Source organism: Somniosus microcephalus, chromosome 10 (genome assembly GCF_052327205.1).
Source record: "Somniosus microcephalus isolate GS21.2 chromosome 10, FLI_Smic_1.0, whole genome shotgun sequence".
Taxonomy (NCBI): Eukaryota; Metazoa; Chordata; class Chondrichthyes; order Squaliformes; family Somniosidae; genus Somniosus; species Somniosus microcephalus.
Genome location: NC_140996.1, coordinates 164,969,635 through 164,986,997, shown reverse-complemented (window position 1 = coordinate 164,986,997; position 17,363 = coordinate 164,969,635). Strand labels below are relative to the sequence as shown.

The 17,363-nt window shown below is 46.7% G+C and overlaps 1 protein-coding gene across 4 annotated transcripts in view; it reads left to right on the top strand.

Annotated features, from left to right (window-relative positions):
- Window positions 1–17,363, top strand: part of cwf19l2 (CWF19 like cell cycle control factor 2) — a 250,839-nt gene that overhangs the window by 51,319 nt on the left and 182,157 nt on the right. For all 4 annotated transcript variants that reach the window (XM_085999076.1, XM_085999075.1, XM_085999077.1 and 1 more), the window contains exon 3: window positions 9,470–9,586. In XM_085999076.1, the coding sequence (XP_085855202.1) occupies window positions 9,470–9,586 (117 nt within the window). The remainder of the gene's footprint in view (window positions 1–9,469; window positions 9,587–17,363) is intronic.

Sequence of the window (17,363 nt, the reverse complement as noted above, 5' to 3'; positions counted from 1 at the left end):
GAGAAGACCACCTTTTGCTCAAAGTAAGAGAGCAATCTCTGGTACCTAAAGGAGCAGAATGACTCTCTGTTAGTAAAGGGCCAGAAGTTGTGGTCAGGTAGTGGGAAAGGAGCAGTCAACCCTGGTGTTCTCCAACAGTTGTAGCCACAGTATTTATGTGGCTGGTCCAGTTGAGTTTCTGGTCGATGGTGGTTCCCAGGATTTTGATGAGGATTCTGCAGTGGTAATGTGATTGACTCTCAAGGAGAGATGGTCATTGCCTGGCACTTGTGTGGCACAAATGTTATTTGCCACTTACCAGCCCAAGCCTGAATGTTGTCCAAGTCTTCAGCTCCATTCAAAATTTGTCAGATAATGAACACTGCAATCATGAGTGAACAGCCACACTTATGATGGTGGGAAGGTCCCACCTTTCACTTTATGGTCAGCTTGGCTGAGTTAGTAGCAGTTTTGCTACTGAGTCAGAAGGTTTAAGCCTCACTCAAGACTTTGTCATAACCTAGTGTGTTACTGAGAAAGTGCTGCATCATCAGAGATTCTGTCTTTGGATGATAATTTAAAGTCCTGTCTACTTGTTCAAGTGGATATAAACAATGCCATGGTGCCATTTAAAGAAGAGCAAGGTGTTCTCTGGGTGTCTCACCAACATTAGACCCTCAATACCACCAAAACACATCAAATTATTATTTATTTCATGTACTGTATGCAAATTGGATGTCATAGAATCATAGAAATTTACGGCACAGAAGGAGGCCATTCGACCCATCGTGTCTGTGCCGGCTGAAAAAGAGCTATCCAGCCTAACTAGTGTTTTATACAATTCAAGCATAACCTCCCTGCTCTTGTATTCTATGCCTCAGCTAATATAGGAAAGTATCCCATATGCTTTCTTAACCACCTAGTCTACTTGTCCTGCTATCTTCAGGGATCTGTGGACATGTACTCCAAGGTCCCCCTGTACCTCTACACTTCTCAGTATCCTACCATTTATTGTGTATTCCCTTGACTTGTTAGCCCTCCACAAATGCATTACCTCACACTTCTCAGGATTGAATTCCATTTGCCACTTTTCTGCCCACCTGAACAGTCCATTGATATCTTCCTACAGTCTACAGCATTTGTCCTCACTATCAACCACACGTCCAATTTTTGTATCATCTGCAAACTTCTTAATCATGTCCCTACATTGAAGTCTAAACCATTGATATATACCACAAAAAGCAAGGGACCGAGTACTGAGCCCTGCGGAACCCCACTGGAAACAGCTTTCCAGTCCTGGAAACAGCTTTCCAGTCACGGAAACATCCATCGACCATTACCCTTTGTTTCCTGCCACTGAGCTAATTTTGGATCCAACTTGCCACTTTCTCTTGGATCCCATGGGCTTTTACTTTTTTGACCAGTCTGCCATGTAGGACCTTGTCGAAGACCTTGCTAAAATCCATGTAGACTACATCAAATGCACTACTCTCATCAACCCTCCTTGTTATCTCCTCAAAAAAAATCAATCCTGTTAGTCAGACATGATCTTCCCTTAACAAATCCATGCTGGCTGCCTTTCTAAATGATGATTAGTACTGTCCTTCAGAATTTTTTCCAACAATTTGCCCACCACTGTTAGGCTGACTGTCCTGTAATTACTCTGTGTGGTAAACCACTGTTAACCTGTACATGCCTGTGTGGTAAACCACTGTTAACCCTGTACAAGTCCAGGCATGTCTCAGCCCCTGGCTCCACCCCTAAGCCCGGGTATAAAGGTGACTCACCACCCTTCCCCCGGGAGCTCTTAGGATGGATTCACTAGCAGAGGCATGCTCTAGTTCTTAGTCAATAAAAGCCTACTTCATATAAGTCCATCTCGTAGTCTTTGGTATTGTTGATAGCGCATCACTCTGTCTATCCTTTTCTTCCTTTTTAAACAGCGGTACAAAGTTAGCAGTCCTTCAGTAATCCGGCAGCACATCTGTAGCCAGAGAGAATTGAAAAATGATGGTCAGAGCCTCAGCTATTTCCTCCCTTGCTTTTCTTAATAGCATGGGATACATTTCATCCGGGCCTGGCAATTTATCTACTTTCAAAGACGCTAAACCCCCTCAATACTTCCTCTCTCACTATGTTTACCTCATCTAATATTTCACACTCCTACCATGTCTGCATCGTCCCTCTCTTTTGTGAAGACAGATGCAAAGTATTCATTAAGAACCATACCCACGTCCTCTGCCTCCACACACAAGCTTCCTTTTTGGTCTCTAATAGGCCCTACTCTTTCTTTAGTTATCCTTGTTGGACTGATTTCTTGTTCTTTTATGTTTTGTTACTTTAAACGTCAGATTACACACACACTCTGAACATTACTGGAGCTCCCACTGCACTTTTCCAGCAAAGTTCAAGCTCTGTAACACCGTGAAGTCATTTCTATATCAAAGAACCACTCTTGGTAATCTTGTACCATCAACACTCATATAGCCCTCTGCATAAAAGAAAAAACAGAAATTCCATTGTGGTTCCTGACAGCCCAGTGGGTTAATTCGTCGATTCCTGATTCCCTTCTGTAGGTGTGGGGCAATACCCACTCAAATTAAAAAACTTAAAATTTAAAAAAGTCAGTAATGCAGAAGATATTGCTTAGTGAATTAAAACAGAGTTCACAGCTGCTTTTTGATTCCTGTTTTGTTTATCCGCAAGAATCTGATCCAGCGTCGGAACAGTCCTGGCTGCTCCTTGCGCCTGGAATTGCCAGTTTTCTACCTCTGTCCTGGCTGCTGCTAGCTGCTCTGTAAGTTCTGCTCGCTGCACTATAACTTCCAAGACTTCTCAATCTCTAGCCTCAGCCTCTTCTCCTAACTTTTGAATCTCCTGCATTAGACACTGTAACACTAATGCATTTTTCTTTTTATCACTTTTTAACCCTAACATCTTAATCTTTTTTAACTGGACACTCTCCACTAAGGACTGCTGTGTCTCTCTCCATTATCCTGTCATTGTTTCCTGCCCTATCTCGTAGGGTCCCCCTTTAGATTCAATCCATTTATTAAGAAATGACAAGACGGGTCTTGAATATTCCCTGATCCTCCCATTGCTAACTGGAGATCCCTTTAAGCCACGACAACTAAGAGAATACTCACCCCTCAAACTGATGTGTGGGAAACACTTCCACGAACCAACTCCAACTTTAATAACGAAATTTGAAATCGTGCTGGACCAACTTTGACTTGACAAACCTCGACAAAATCATGTCGGACCAACTCAGTCAACGAAATTTGAAAAAATCACGTCGGGGTCACCAAGATGTTAGACTGCTTTCTTGTTCTTTTTCATTTTGTTACTTTAAACGTCAGATTACACACATACTCAGTTGTAGTAATGCAGGGTCTTTATTGAAACCTCATACTATCCACAACCAGTATGCGTGCACAAGTCTTTTCATCCTACACAAAACCAGTCTGAGAGCTGCTGAGACACACATTTCAGAAAACCAGTGTGTGCACAAGTTGCTTTTGAGACATCACACTATCCGATTCCAGTGTGAGCTGCTAAACAGTCATTCGCTCACATCCCTTATGCCATTCTTTACCTTTGATCATAACGTTCTATGCATACTACCAATAAATCATGGTACATCAAAGATACATACAAATGACAAGAGAATAACAACATAAACTGAACAACCAGTCACTCAACCTTCTAATTGTTTTATTGCTACAATAAAACTCTCCATTCCCTAAACAGAAGTGATATGATCCCCCACGCAGGGCAGCCCTCTGATCTGTCGAGATACATTTTGCTTTAAAATCCCTTTACCAAATTTACAACCCATGCTCAGCAGAAAGCTGTTTTAACTTTTAACTCATTATGTGCTGGTCACACAGACTGCGCAGAAAGAATAGCGAGATACCCAAGTTGTGTAAACCCTTGTGCCCACAATCCTCTTGCTCTTTATGTATTTATAAAACATCTTTGGTTTTTCCTTGATTTTACTTGCCAATATTTTTTCATGCCCTCCCTTTGCTTTCCTAATTTCCTTTTTAATTTCACCCTTGCACTTTCTATACTCCTCTACAGAAGGGATTTGATCCCCCATGCAGATCTGATTCCCCAGCAGGATACAATCCTAAAGGGGTGCATGAACAGAGAGACCTGGGGGTATATGTGCACAAATCGTTGAAGGTGGCAGGGCAGGTTGAGAAAGGGGTTAAAAAAGCATATGGGAAACTGGGCTTCATAAATAGAGGCATAGAGTACAAAAGCAAGGAAGCTATGATGAACCTTTTTAAAACACTGGTTCGGCCTCAACTGGAGTATTGTGTCCAATTCTGGGCACCGCACTTTAGGAAGGATGTGAAGGCCTTAGCGAGGGTGCAGAAAAGATTTACGAGAATGATTCCAGTGATGAGGGACTTCAGTTACGTGGATAGACTAGAGAAGCTGTGGTTGTTCTCCTTGGAGCAGAGAAGATTGAGAAGAGATTTGATGGAGGTGTTCAAAATCATGAGGGGTCTAGACAGATTAGATAGAGAGAAACTGTTCCAGTTGGCGGAAGGGTCGAGAACCAGAGGACACAAATTTAAAGTGATTGGCCAAAGAACCAAATGCGCCATGAGGAAAAACTTTTTTACACAGCGAGTGGTCAGGATATGGAATACACTGCTTGAAAGGGTGGTGGAGGCAGACTCAATTGTGGGCTTTCAAAAGGGCATTGGATAAGGACCTGAAGGAAAAAAATTTGCAGGGCTACGGGGAAAGCGCGGGGGAGTGGGACTAGCTGAAGTGCTCGTGCAGAGAGCTGGCACGGGCTCGATGGGCTGAATGGCCGCCTCCTGTGCTATAACCATTCTATAATTCTAGGTTTTCTGCAGTATTTAGTTCTCGGTATCTGACATAAGCGTCCCTCTTTTGCCTTATCCTACCCTGTATGCCCCTTGACATCCAGGGGGCTCTAGATTTGGGAGTCCCACCCTTTTTCTTTGTGGGAACATATTTTCTCGGAACCCTCACTATCTCTTCCTTGCCTCCCATTGCTCTGACACTAGTTTACCTTCAAGTAGCTGTTTCCAGTCCACTTTTGCTAAATCACATCTCAGCTTAGTAAAATTGGCCTTTCCCCAATCGAGAACTTTTACTCATCTATCTTGGCCTTTTTCCATAATTATGCTAAATCTAACTGAATTATGATCACATATTTACCTACATAATAACCATGACTACACTTCAAAAGTAATTCATTGGCTTTGAAGCATTTTGGCATGCAGTGAGGTCATGAAGGGCACTATATCAATGCAAATTCATTCTCTTTTAGATTACCAGCAAGTCTGTGGAAATTACAGGCTTTCTGGAGCAGGTACTTAAATAGTGTCAGATACAGTGACACTAAAACAAACACTACTCTTTTTATTATTATAGCTATAAAGCTGCCCAGATGTGAGGAGTAACTTAATGACTCTAATTTACAGTAAGATACAAAAATAAAGACTTCAAATGCAATTTTAAAACAATGCAAACACTTCATTTCTGCTTGTGTTTCTCTGCTATTTTATTATTTTAAAATGTTTTTTTCTCTTTTAGCCTGACCTATCTCATCTATTCTAATCTTTTTTGGAAAAACATTAACATTTTCTGCTTCATTTTTTTTCTCTTCCTTCTGGCTACTACCTTCCATTTTGGAGGCAGGAGTTACTTACAAATAACCAACTAAAATGTCACGTTTTCACCCGTTCAAAGCCAAGTGATTGAAGAAGTCAAGTGAAAATGTCAAATTAGGAATGGTTGCCACCAGGCAAGTTATCTCATCGGTGGCACCTGCTTCCCTATCATGCCCAGTTGTGACATAAGGGTTAATCTTGCGATATAAATGTAAATCTGATCCATGTCCTTGTTACCTCTAGATTCGACTATTCTAATACGCTCCTGGCCTGCCTCCCACCTTGCACACTCCGTAAACTTGAGCTCATCCAAAACTCTGCTGCCCGAATCATAACTCATACCAAGTCCGGTTTAACCAGCACCCTTGTGCTCACTGACATACATTGGCTCCCGGTCTCGCAACACCTTGATTTTAAAATTCTTATCCTTGTTTTCAAATCCCTCCATGGCTTCGTCCCTCTCTATCTCTGTAACTTCCTCCAGCCCTACAACCCTCCGAGATCTCTGGGCTCCCCCAATTCTGGCCTCTTGTGCATCCTCTACTTCCTGTGCCTCACCACTGGGGACTGTGCCGCCAGCTGTCTGGGCTCTAAGCTCTGGAATTCCCTCCCTAAACCTCACCACTGGGGACTGTGCCTCCAGCTGTCTGGGCCCTAAGCTCTGGAATTCCCTCCCTAAACCTCACCACTGGGGACTGTGCCTCCAGCTGTCTGGGCCCTAAGCTCTGGAATTCCCTCCCTAAACCTCACCACTGGGGACTGTGCCTCCAGCTGTCTGGGCCCTAAGCTCTGGAATTCCCTCCCTAAACCTCACCACTGGGGACTGTGCCTCCAGCTGTCTGGGCTCTAAGCTCTGGAATTCCCTCCCTAAACCTCACCACTGGGGACTGTGCCGCCAGCTGTCTGGGCCCTAAGCTCTGGAATTCCCTCCCTAAACCTCACCACTGGGGACTGTGCCGCCAGCTGTCTGGGCCCTAAGCTCTGGAATTCCCTCCCTAAACCTCACCACCTCTCTACCTCCCTCTCCTCCTTTAAAACGCTCCTTAAAACCTACATCTTTGACCAAGCTTTTGGTTACCTTTTCCTAATATCTCCTTATGTGGTTCGGTGTCAAATCCTGTGACGCGCCTTGGAATGTTTTACTATGTTAAAGGTACTATATAAATTCAACTTGTTAGACATGCTTTCATTGCGATTTCAAGTAGGCATTTGTTATGCAGATAAGATTAACCTATTTATTGCTATTTAAATCGCAAAATATTGCGGATGCTGGAATCTGAAATAAAAACAGAAAATGCTGGAAATACTCAGCAGGTCAGGCAGCAACTGTGGAGAGAGAAACAGAGTTAACGTTTCAGGTCTGTGACCTTTCGTGTTCTGACGAAAGGTCACAGACCTGCTGAGTATTTCCATCATTTTCTATTTTTATTGCTCTTTAAATATTGTTATAAATGTTAATTAGTCTGTAGAATTAGAAATTAAAGTCAATTTTTAGGAAACTTAAAAGGAATTTTCATTATACTAAAATAACAATTGCCAAAGTATAATAATTAGCTTGAATTTGAATATGTAGATCAATATCATTAGAAAATTGACTATTTAGTAACTGAAATACTACAGTTGCTTTTTAAACAGTTGACAATGCCACAGCACTAGTGTTTTAGAGATATATCTAGGAATAGTTTTGACAATTGGAAAGTCATATTTATTGTTGGACCAGTTCTGAAGTTTGTCTGTGAATTTTAAAAAGAATTGTATATTTACATAGCTTACATCAAGCCCAAAATGACAATATAGAATTGAAAATCTTACAGCCCACCATGCCTGTGCCGGCTCTTTGAAAGAGCTGTCCAATTAGTCCCATTTGCCAGCTCTTTTCCCTTATCCCTGCAAATTTTTTCTTTATAAATTTTGGCCAGGTCACTTGGAGAACTCCTCGCTCGTCTTCAAATAATGCCGTGGGATCTTTTACATTCATCTGAGAGGGCAGACAGGACCTCAGATTAACGTCTCATCTGAAAGACACCACCACCAACAGCACAGCACTTCCTCAATACTGCATTGAAGTGTCAGTCTAGATTATGTGCTCAAGTCGTTGGAGTGGGCTTTGAACCACAACCTTGTGACTCAGAGGCGTGAGTGCTACCACTGAGCCAAGGCTGATACATATATTGGGATGTCTTTAAACAAGAGGGATTTGTACTGAGCTTTTGGGGAGGTCAATAGAAGAGTAATTTCTTTGTAATAAATCATAGAATCATAGAAATTTATGTCACAGAAGGAGGCCATTCGGCCATTGTGTCTGTGCCGAATGAAAGAGCTATCTAGCCTAATCCCACTTTCCAGTTCTTGGTCCGTAGCCCTGTAGGCTACAGCACCTCCAAGTACTTTTTAAATGCGTTGAGGGTTTCTGCCTCTACCACCCTTTCAGGCAGTGAGTTCCAGACCCTCAACACCCTCTGGGTGAGTGAAAATGTTCTCCTCAACCCTTCTCTACTCTTTCTACTAATTACTTTAAATATATGTCCCCTGGTTATTGACCTCTCTGCTAAGGGAAATAGGTCCTCCTTATTCACTCTGTCTAGGCCCCTCATAATTTTATACCTATCAATTAAATCTCCCTTCAGTCTCCTCTGTTCCAAAGAAAACAACCCCAGCCAATCCAATCTTTCCTCATAGCTAAAATTCTCCAGTCCTGGCAACATCCTCGTAAATCTCCACTTCACCCTCTCCAGTGCGACCACATCTTTCCTGTAATGTGGTGACTAGAACTGTATGCAGTACTCTAGTTGTGGTCTAACTAGTGTTTTATACAGTTCACGCATAACCTCCCTGCTCTTAGATTCTATGACTCGGCTAATAAAGGAAAGCATCCCCTATGCCTTCTTAACTACCTTATCTATGTGTCCTGCTACCTTCAGGGATCTGTGGATATGCACTCCAAGGTCCCTCTGTTCCTTTACACTTTTCAGTATCCTACCATTTATTGTGTATTCCCTTGACTTGTTAGCCCTCCCCAAATGCATTACCTCACATTTCTCTGGATTGAATTCCATTTGCCCCTTTTCTGCCCACCTGACCAGTCCATTGATATCTTCCTGCAGTTTACAACTTTCTTCCTCACTATCAACCACATGACCAATTTTTGTATCATCTACAAACTTCTTAATTATACCCCCTACATTGAAGTCTTAAATCATTGGTATGAAATATTAAGTTGTGAATTCATATACCTTCTTATCATGTCAGAATGTCACAAAATTGCTTCACAAAATGAATAATCCTCATCGACCTTAAACTCTGTTTCTCTCTCCACAGATGCTGTCTGACTTGCTGAGTGTTTACAGCATTTTCTGTTTGTATTTCAGATTTCCAGCATCTGCAGTATTTTTGCTTTTGAATAATTCTTGTGTTATGTGAACAAAATGGCAACTATTCTGTGCTATCAATATCCCACAAACAGCAATGAAATAAATTAACAATTTGTAATGTTTTCTTTCCCAGAGAACAATTGGTAAATGCTGCCATGACACAGATGCTTTCAGATGTTTTAATGTGCTATAACTTCCAATCATATATTCTGCTATTGGTGTTTCATATAAATTGTTTTTTGTTTGCATTTGTGTGTGTGTTAGTAACCTGTAAGATTTTGATCCTGGCACTGCAGTGGATTCAATACAAACTGGGTAAAAGATACAATCATGTTCTGGTCATTTTGGTTTGTTTAGAAGCATGTTTGACTGGTTAAAGACTTAAGTATTTTTGATAGGTAACGTACAAAAGTGGTAAATTTTCTGATTTTTAAACAGTTAAAATGTGCCCTCTTGCAGGAACATTCTGTTAAATCCAAGAAGAAAAAGGAGAAAAAATCAAAGAAAGACAAAAAAGAAAAGAAGAAAAAGAAGCAGCTAAAGGAAAAGACTGATGCATTCAGTGACAGTTCTTCTGTATGTATAGGCTTAAAACAGGAAAACAAGGCATTTAACGCCAAGTTTTTATGTTGTTGTGACGGACTGCTTTAAATGGGAAAAAAACAGACACATACAACCGTTTAAAAATTGTAATTGTGTGACACTCATTTTCTAGCTACAACCTTTCCCTGACTGGCAGATAGACAGCTAGAGAGCTTAGAATTGAAGAGGGTGAGATTCCACCCCTCCTCCTCCCCAATTCCAACCCCCATGTTGGCATTGGACTGGCGATGTACATCCTAGGCCAGATGCTGTTTATGAAATTCTGTGCCTCAACAATGTCTTTATCTGAGCTTCAGGGGAGCACCCTTACTGGGGCGGTATGGCATTTCTAGTTCTGACACCAGTCACTTGGTCTGAATGAGTGAGGCTGTCAACAAGCATATCAAGGCAAATGCCAAGTTGTGGGCTGTTTTGTGCTGTTGGCCAGTCTCCATTAAGAAGTGGTTTGAGATTTTCCAGGCAGAGGCCTTGCAATCAGCAGAGACCGGATACTTTCATCCCATGAGTTTGGGATAAATTCAAGCCTAAGACTTGGAGGTGAAAGGAGAGTGTTTCAGTGCAGTCAGTCCTTGTCAGACACAGACATTCTGGATCAGTGAGAGACTAGTGGAATGTAGGGGGTGAGTTAATGGATACAGCTCAAACGCTGTGTTTTTTGTTGTTTCTAGCTGGCAAAACTCCAAACTGTTGCTGAAAACAACAACTTGCATTTATATAGTGCCTTTAACATAGTGAAACATCCCAAGGCGCTCCACAGGAACATTGTCAGGCAGAATTTGACAACGAGTCACTTGAGATATTAGGACAGGTAACCAAAAGCTTGGTCAAAGAATTAGGTTTTGAGGAGAGAGGCTGAGAGTTTAGGAAGGGAATTCCAGAGCTTAGGGCCTAGATAGCTGAAGGCACAGCTGCCAGTGGTGGGGCGAAGGAAGTGAGGGATGCACAAGAGGCCAGAATTGAAGGAATGCAGATTTCTTGGAGGGTTGCAGGGCTGATGGAGGTTACAGAAATTTGGAGGGATGAGAATTTTATCAAGGTATTGCTGGACCAGGAGCTAATGTAGGTCAGCGAGCACAGGTGTAATGTGTGAACATCAGAACGCAGAAGGATTTTAATATTTCTTTTTAGGGGGGCAGTCTGAAAGATTCAATTTTTTGGCACATCATGTCACTGAATAAGCTTTGTATATAGTGTATTTAAATATTGCACTGATCAACATCATACAATGTATTTACCTTTTTAAAAGCATACCGTGATGGACTACATTAATGTAACTGATAATTTATTAACTGAAACATTTTTTTATTCGTATATGGGATGTGGGCATCACTGGCAAGGCCAGCATTTATTGCCCATCCCTAATTGCCCTTGAGAAGGTGGTGGTGAGCTGCCTTTTTGAACCGCTGCAGTCCGTGTGGTGAAGGTACTCTCACAGTGCTGTTAGGGAGGGAGTTCCAGGATTTTGACCCAGCGACGATGAAGGATCGGCGATATACTTCGAAGTCAGGATAGTATGTGACTTGGAGGGTGTGGTAAACCACTGTTATTGTTGCTCACCGTTGTTGTTGCACACTGTTGTATCTATGCATGCCTCAGCTGGCTCCGCCCCTGGCTCCACCCACACGCCCAGGTATAAAGGTGACTGCTCTGCAGCCCCCTGCCTTCTTGGAAACCAGTCAACCACGAGAGGCATGCTCTGTTCTTTGTTAATAAAAGCCTTTTAGTTACTCTCCTAACTCTCCGTCTTTTATGAGTAATTGATAGCGCATCAATTTTATTAACAAAAACAAAATGTCGGCACCAAACGCTGAGCAGCAGGCGCTGCAGCAAACGACGGCACCAAACGCTGAGCAGCAGGCGCTGCTGCATGCCCTCAGACCAACATGCCTGGACCTAGACCCTCAAGAGGCGGGTTCGTCTACCAAGTTCGCACAATGGCTGCGTTGCTTCGAAGCTTACCTGGAAGCCTCAGCCGTGACACTAGATGGAAACAAACTAAAAATCCTGGCCTCCAAGGTGGGCCACCAAGTCTACACGCTCATCCAGGACGCGACTACCTACGCGGCGGCTATCGATCTGCTAAAAGGACAATACACATGCCCGGTAAATACGGTTTATGCCAGACACCTCCTGAGATCCCGCAAACAGCAGTCCGGGGAATCGGTGGAGGCATTCCTACGGGCACTACAGATACTCGGCCGAGCCTGCGATTGTAAAGAGGTATCGGCCGCGACACACATGGAGGGACTTATCCGAGATGCTTTCGTTGCGGGCCTCAAGTCCGACTACTCCCGGCAGAGACTGTTGGAGAAGGGCGAAATTGACCTGAAGAAGGCAGTGTCCCTCGCGCTCTCGCTAGACGCGGCCCACCGGAATATGGACGCATTCTCCCCTAACCGCTCCGCACCGTGGACGCCGCAACCCTGGGTCATGGGACCGCCACCCCCGGCACCAACTGCTGCAGCGATGTCCAAGGGCCCGAAATGTTACTTTTGTGGCCAGGCAAAACACCCCAGAGCACGCTGCCCGGCGAAAAACGCTACCTGCTCTGGCTGCGGGAAGAAAGGACACTACGTCAGCGCCTGCAAAGGTAAAACCGCTAACACCAGTAGCGCCGCGTGTGAACCGTGGGGGCAGCCATCTTGTCCGCCATCTTGGACACCTCCAGCCGCGTGGGGATCGGGATCATGGGTGCAGCCATTTTGTCTGCCATCTTGGACGCCTCCAACTCCAATTGTGGGTGACCTGGACTCGACCACCGCCTCGTCTGGCGACCACAGCGACTCGCTCGACCATACGCTGGCCTCCGTGACGCTGGACCAATCTCTCCCTCACCAACTGTCCAAGTCCATGATGGACATTACGGTAAACGGCCGCGCCACTACCTGCCTTTTCGACAGCGGGAGCACGGAGAGCTTTATCCACCCCGACACGGTGCGCAGTTACTCTCTCCCGGTCCTGCCAACGCGCCATCGGATCTCTATGGCTTCCAAATCCCATTCAGCAGACGTCGGTGGCTACTGTGTAGTGACCCTTTCAGTAAGGGGCACAGAATACAAAAATTTTAAACTTCTTGTCCTGCCCCATCTCTGCGCTGCCGTTCTACTGGGGTTGGATTTTCAGTGCCACCTTAAAAGTGTCACATTAGCGTACGGCGGACCCCTCCCCCCCACTCACAGTCTGCAGCCAGCAGCTTTTAAATCGCCCGCCGCGCACCATTTGCAGCCTCTCCACGCTTAAAGTCTCCCCCCCCCCCCTTCGCTAACCTCACCCGCGACTGTAAGCCCATCGCTACCAAAAGCAGGCGGTACAGTGCCGGGGATAGGAGCTTCATTAAATCCGAAGTAGCAAGACTCCTGAAGGAAGGGATTATTGAGGGTAGCACTAGCCCATGGCGAGCACAAGTGGTGGTAGCGAAGACTGGCGAAAAACAGCGCCTAGTTATTGACTACAGCCAGACGATCATTAGGTACACCCAGTTAGATGCATACCCACTCCACCGCATATCTGACATGGTCAATCAGATAGCACAATACTGGGTGTTCTCGACGATTGATCTGAAGTCGGCATACCACCAGCTCCCCATCAGGGCTGAGGACCGCCAGTACACAGCTTTTGAAGCTGACGGTCATCTCTACCACTTCCTCCGAGTCCCCTTCGGCGTCACCAATGGGGTTTCGGTCTTCCAAAGGGAGATGGACCGAATGGTTGACCAGAACGCGCTGCAGGCCACCTTCCCCTATCTAGACAACGTCACCATCTGCGGCCACGACCAGCAGGACCATGACGTTAACCTAGAGAAATTCCTCCATACGGCCCAGCGGCTGAATCTAACATACAACAAGGACAAATGTATGTTTCGCACCACGCGCCTCGCCATTCTTGGCTGTGTAGTGGAGAACGGAGTCATCGGCCCCGACCCCGACAGAATGCGCCCCCTTATGGAGCTCCCCCTCCCCCACTGCCAAAAAGCACTGAAGAGATGCCTAGGGTTTTTCTCCTACTATGCTCAGTGGGTGCCCAACTATGCGGACAAAGCCAGACCCCTCATCAAGTCCACCTCCTTCCCCCTGACAGCAGAGGCATGTGCAGCCTTCACTCTCATAAAAAGAGATATTGCGAAGGCCACAATGCACGCAGTGGATGAGTCCATCCCTTTCCAAGTGGAGAGCGACGCATCCGACTTCGCCCTAGCTGCAACCCTTAACCAGGCGGGGAGACCCGTGGCTTTTTTCTCAAGGACCCTCCAGGGCCCCGAGATTCGACACTCCTCTGTCGAAAAGGAGGCCCAGGCGATTGTGGAAGCGGTGCGACATTGGAAGCATTACCTGGCCGGAAAACGATTTACCCTGCTCACTGACCAGCGTTCAGTGGCTTTTATGTTTAATAATAAGCAGAGGGGCAAAATCAAGAACGACAAGATCTTGAGGTGGAGAATTGAACTCTCCACCTACAATTACGATATCTTGTACCGGCCCGGGAAACTCAATGAGCCCCCAGATGCCCTATCACGTGGTACATGCGCCAACGCGCAGGTTGATAGACTGCAGACCCTCCACAATGACCTCTGCCACCCGGGGGTCACCAGGTTCTTCCATTTCATCAAATCCCGTAACCTGCCCTACTCCATCGAGGAGGTCAGGACCATGACCAGGAACTGCCAAATCTGTGCCGAGTGCAAACCGCATTTTTATAGGCCAGACAGAGCAAGCCTGATCAAGGCCACTCGCCCCTTCGAGCGCCTGAGCGTCGATTTTAAAGGGCCCCTCCCCTCCTCTGACCGCAACGTGTACTTCTTCAACATAATTGATGAGTACTCCCGTTTCCCGTTTGCCATCCCTTGCCCAGACATGACCAGTACCACGGTCATTAAATGTCTGAATGACCTTTTCGCCTTGTTCGGCTTCCCTAGCTATATCCATAGCGACCGGGGCTCATCCTTTATGAGCGACGAACTCCGTCAGTACCTGCTCACGAGAGGTATTGCTACAAGCAGAACCACCAGCTACAACCCCCGGGGGAACGGCCAGGTGGAAAGAGAGAACGCGACGGTTTGGAAGGCCGTCCTCTTAAACTTAAAATCTAAGGGCCTTCCGACCTCTCGCTGGCAGGAGGTCCTCCCTGCGGCGCTCCACTCCATTCGGTCACTGCTTTGTACGGCCACCAATGCCACCCCCCATGAAAAAATGTTCACTTTCCCCAGGAAGTCCACATCGGGGACCTCGCTACCGACATGGCTGACGTCTCCAGGACCCGTCCTACTGCGGAAGCACGTGAGGTCCCATAAAACGGACCCCCTGGTCGAGAGGGTGAGCCTCCTCCACGCCAACCCCCAGTACGGGCGGGAGGACACAGTCTCCATACGAGACCTCGCACCTTCGGGTGCCCCTGAAACACTACCATTGCCATCCACCACTACCCACAACCCAACCCCTGTAGACGGCATGCCGCAGCCCCAGGGCCCGTCATTGACCACCCAACCACTCAATGAGACGCCAGATTCAACGTTGGATGCTGCACCATCAACGCCGCCACCACGACGATCAGGACGGCATACAAGGCCACCTGATAGACTTACTTACACGAACCTTTAGTACACTTCACCCCGCCGGACTCAAATTTAAACAAGGGGTGAATGTGGTAAACCACTGTTATTGTTGCACACTGTTGTATCTATGCATGCCTCAGCTGGCTCCGCCCCTGGCTCCACCCACATGCCCAGGTATAAAGGTGACTGCTCTGCAGCCCCCTGCCTTCTTGGAAACCAGTCAACCACGAGAGGCATGCTCTGTTCTTTGTTAATAAAAGCCTTTTAGTTACTCTCCTAACTCTCCGTCTTTTATGAGTAATTGATAGCGCATCAGAGGGGAACTTGGAGGTTGGGGTGTTCCCATACGCCTGCTGCCCTTGGCCTTCTAAGTGGTCGCGGGTTTGGGAGGTGCTGTCGAAGAAGCCTTGGCGAGTTGCTGCAGTGCATCTTGTAGATGGTACACACTGCAGCCATGCTGTGCCGGTGGTGTAGGGAGTGAATGTTTAAGCTGGTGGATGGGGTGCTAATCAAGCGGGCTGCTTTGTCCTGGATGGTGTCGAGCTTCTTGAGTGTTGTTGGAGCTGCACTCATCCAGGCAAGTGGAGAGTATTCCATCACACTCCTTACTTGTGCCTTGTTGATGGTGGAAAGGCTTTGGGGAGTCAGGAGGTGAGACACATGCCACAGAATACCTCGCCTCTGACCTGCCCTTGTTGCCACAGTATTTATGTGGGTGGTCCAATTAAGTTTGTGGTCAATGGTGACCCCCAGGATGTTGATGGTGGGGAATTTGGCGATGGTAATGCTGTTGAATGTCAAGGGGAGGTGGTTAGACTCTCGCTTGTTGGAGATAGTCATTGCCTGGTACTCGCGAATGTTACCTGCTGATGCGCTATCAACAATACCAAAGACTACGAGATGGACTTATATGAAGTAGGCTTTTATTGACTAAGAACTAGAGCATGCCTCTGTTAGTGAATCCATCCTAAGAGCTCCCGGGGGAAGGGTGGTGAGTCACCTTTAAACCCGGGCTTAGGGGTGGAGCCAGGGGCTGAGACATGCCTGGACTTGTACAGGGTTAACAGTGGTTTACCACACAGGCATGTACAGGTTAACAGTGGTTTACCACATTCACCCCTCATTTAAAAAAGAGTCCGGCGGGGTGAAGTGTTTCAAAAGTTCGTATACGAAAGTCTCTCCGGGGGTCTTGTCTGCCGTAATGATCTTCGTGGTGCCGGTTGCTGCAGTTCTTTGCCCGCGGCCGCTTCTCGCGTGGGACGGAGCACTGGCGTGTCGTCCTCTCGGGGTAGGGATGGCACCGGCATGTCGTCAGTTCGTGGTAGACACCCCGGTGGTGCGCCGTGGGTAGTGGTGGTGGGTGGAGGTAGTGGATGGTGATCGATGGTGTTTCGGGTGGTACCTGAGGGTGCGAGGTCTCGAATTGAGACTGTGTCCTCCCGCCCGTCAGGATACGCCACGTAGGCGTACTGTGGGTTGGCGTGGAGGAGGTGAACCTTTTCGACTAGGGGGTCCGTCTTATGGCTCCTCACGTGTTTCCTGAGCAGGACGGGCCCCAGGGACGTCAGCCATGGCGGTAGTGATGTCCCCGAGGTGGATTTCCTGGGGAAGACAAACATCTTCTCGTGAGGGGTGGCGTTTGTGGCAGTACAGAGCAGTGATCGTATGGAGTGGAGCGCATCGGGGAGGACATCTTGCCAGCGGGAGATTGGGAGGCCCTTGGATTTTAGGGCGAGCATGGCGGTCTTCCACACCGTTGCGTTCCCCCTCTCCACCTGTCCGTTACCCCGGGGGTTGTAGCTGGTAGTCCTGCTTGTGGCTATGCCCTTCTCGAGCAGGTACTGGCGCAGCTCGTCGCTCATGAACGACGAGCCCCTGTCGCTGTGGATGTAATTGGGGAAGCCAAATATGGCGAACAGGTCGTGGAGGCACCTGATGACTGTGGCGCTGGTCATGTCCGGGCAGGGGATGGCGAAGGGGAAACGGGAGTACTCGTCAATAATATTGAGGAAGTACGTGTTGCGGTCAGAGGAGGGAAGGGGCCCCTTGAAATCGACGCTGAGACGTTCGAAGGGGCGGATGGCTTTAATCAGGTGTGCCCTGTCTGGCCTATAAAAATGCGGTTTGCATTCGGCGCAGACCTGGCAGTTCCTGGTCATGGTCCTGACCTCCTCGATGGAATAAGGCAGGTTGCGAGCTTTA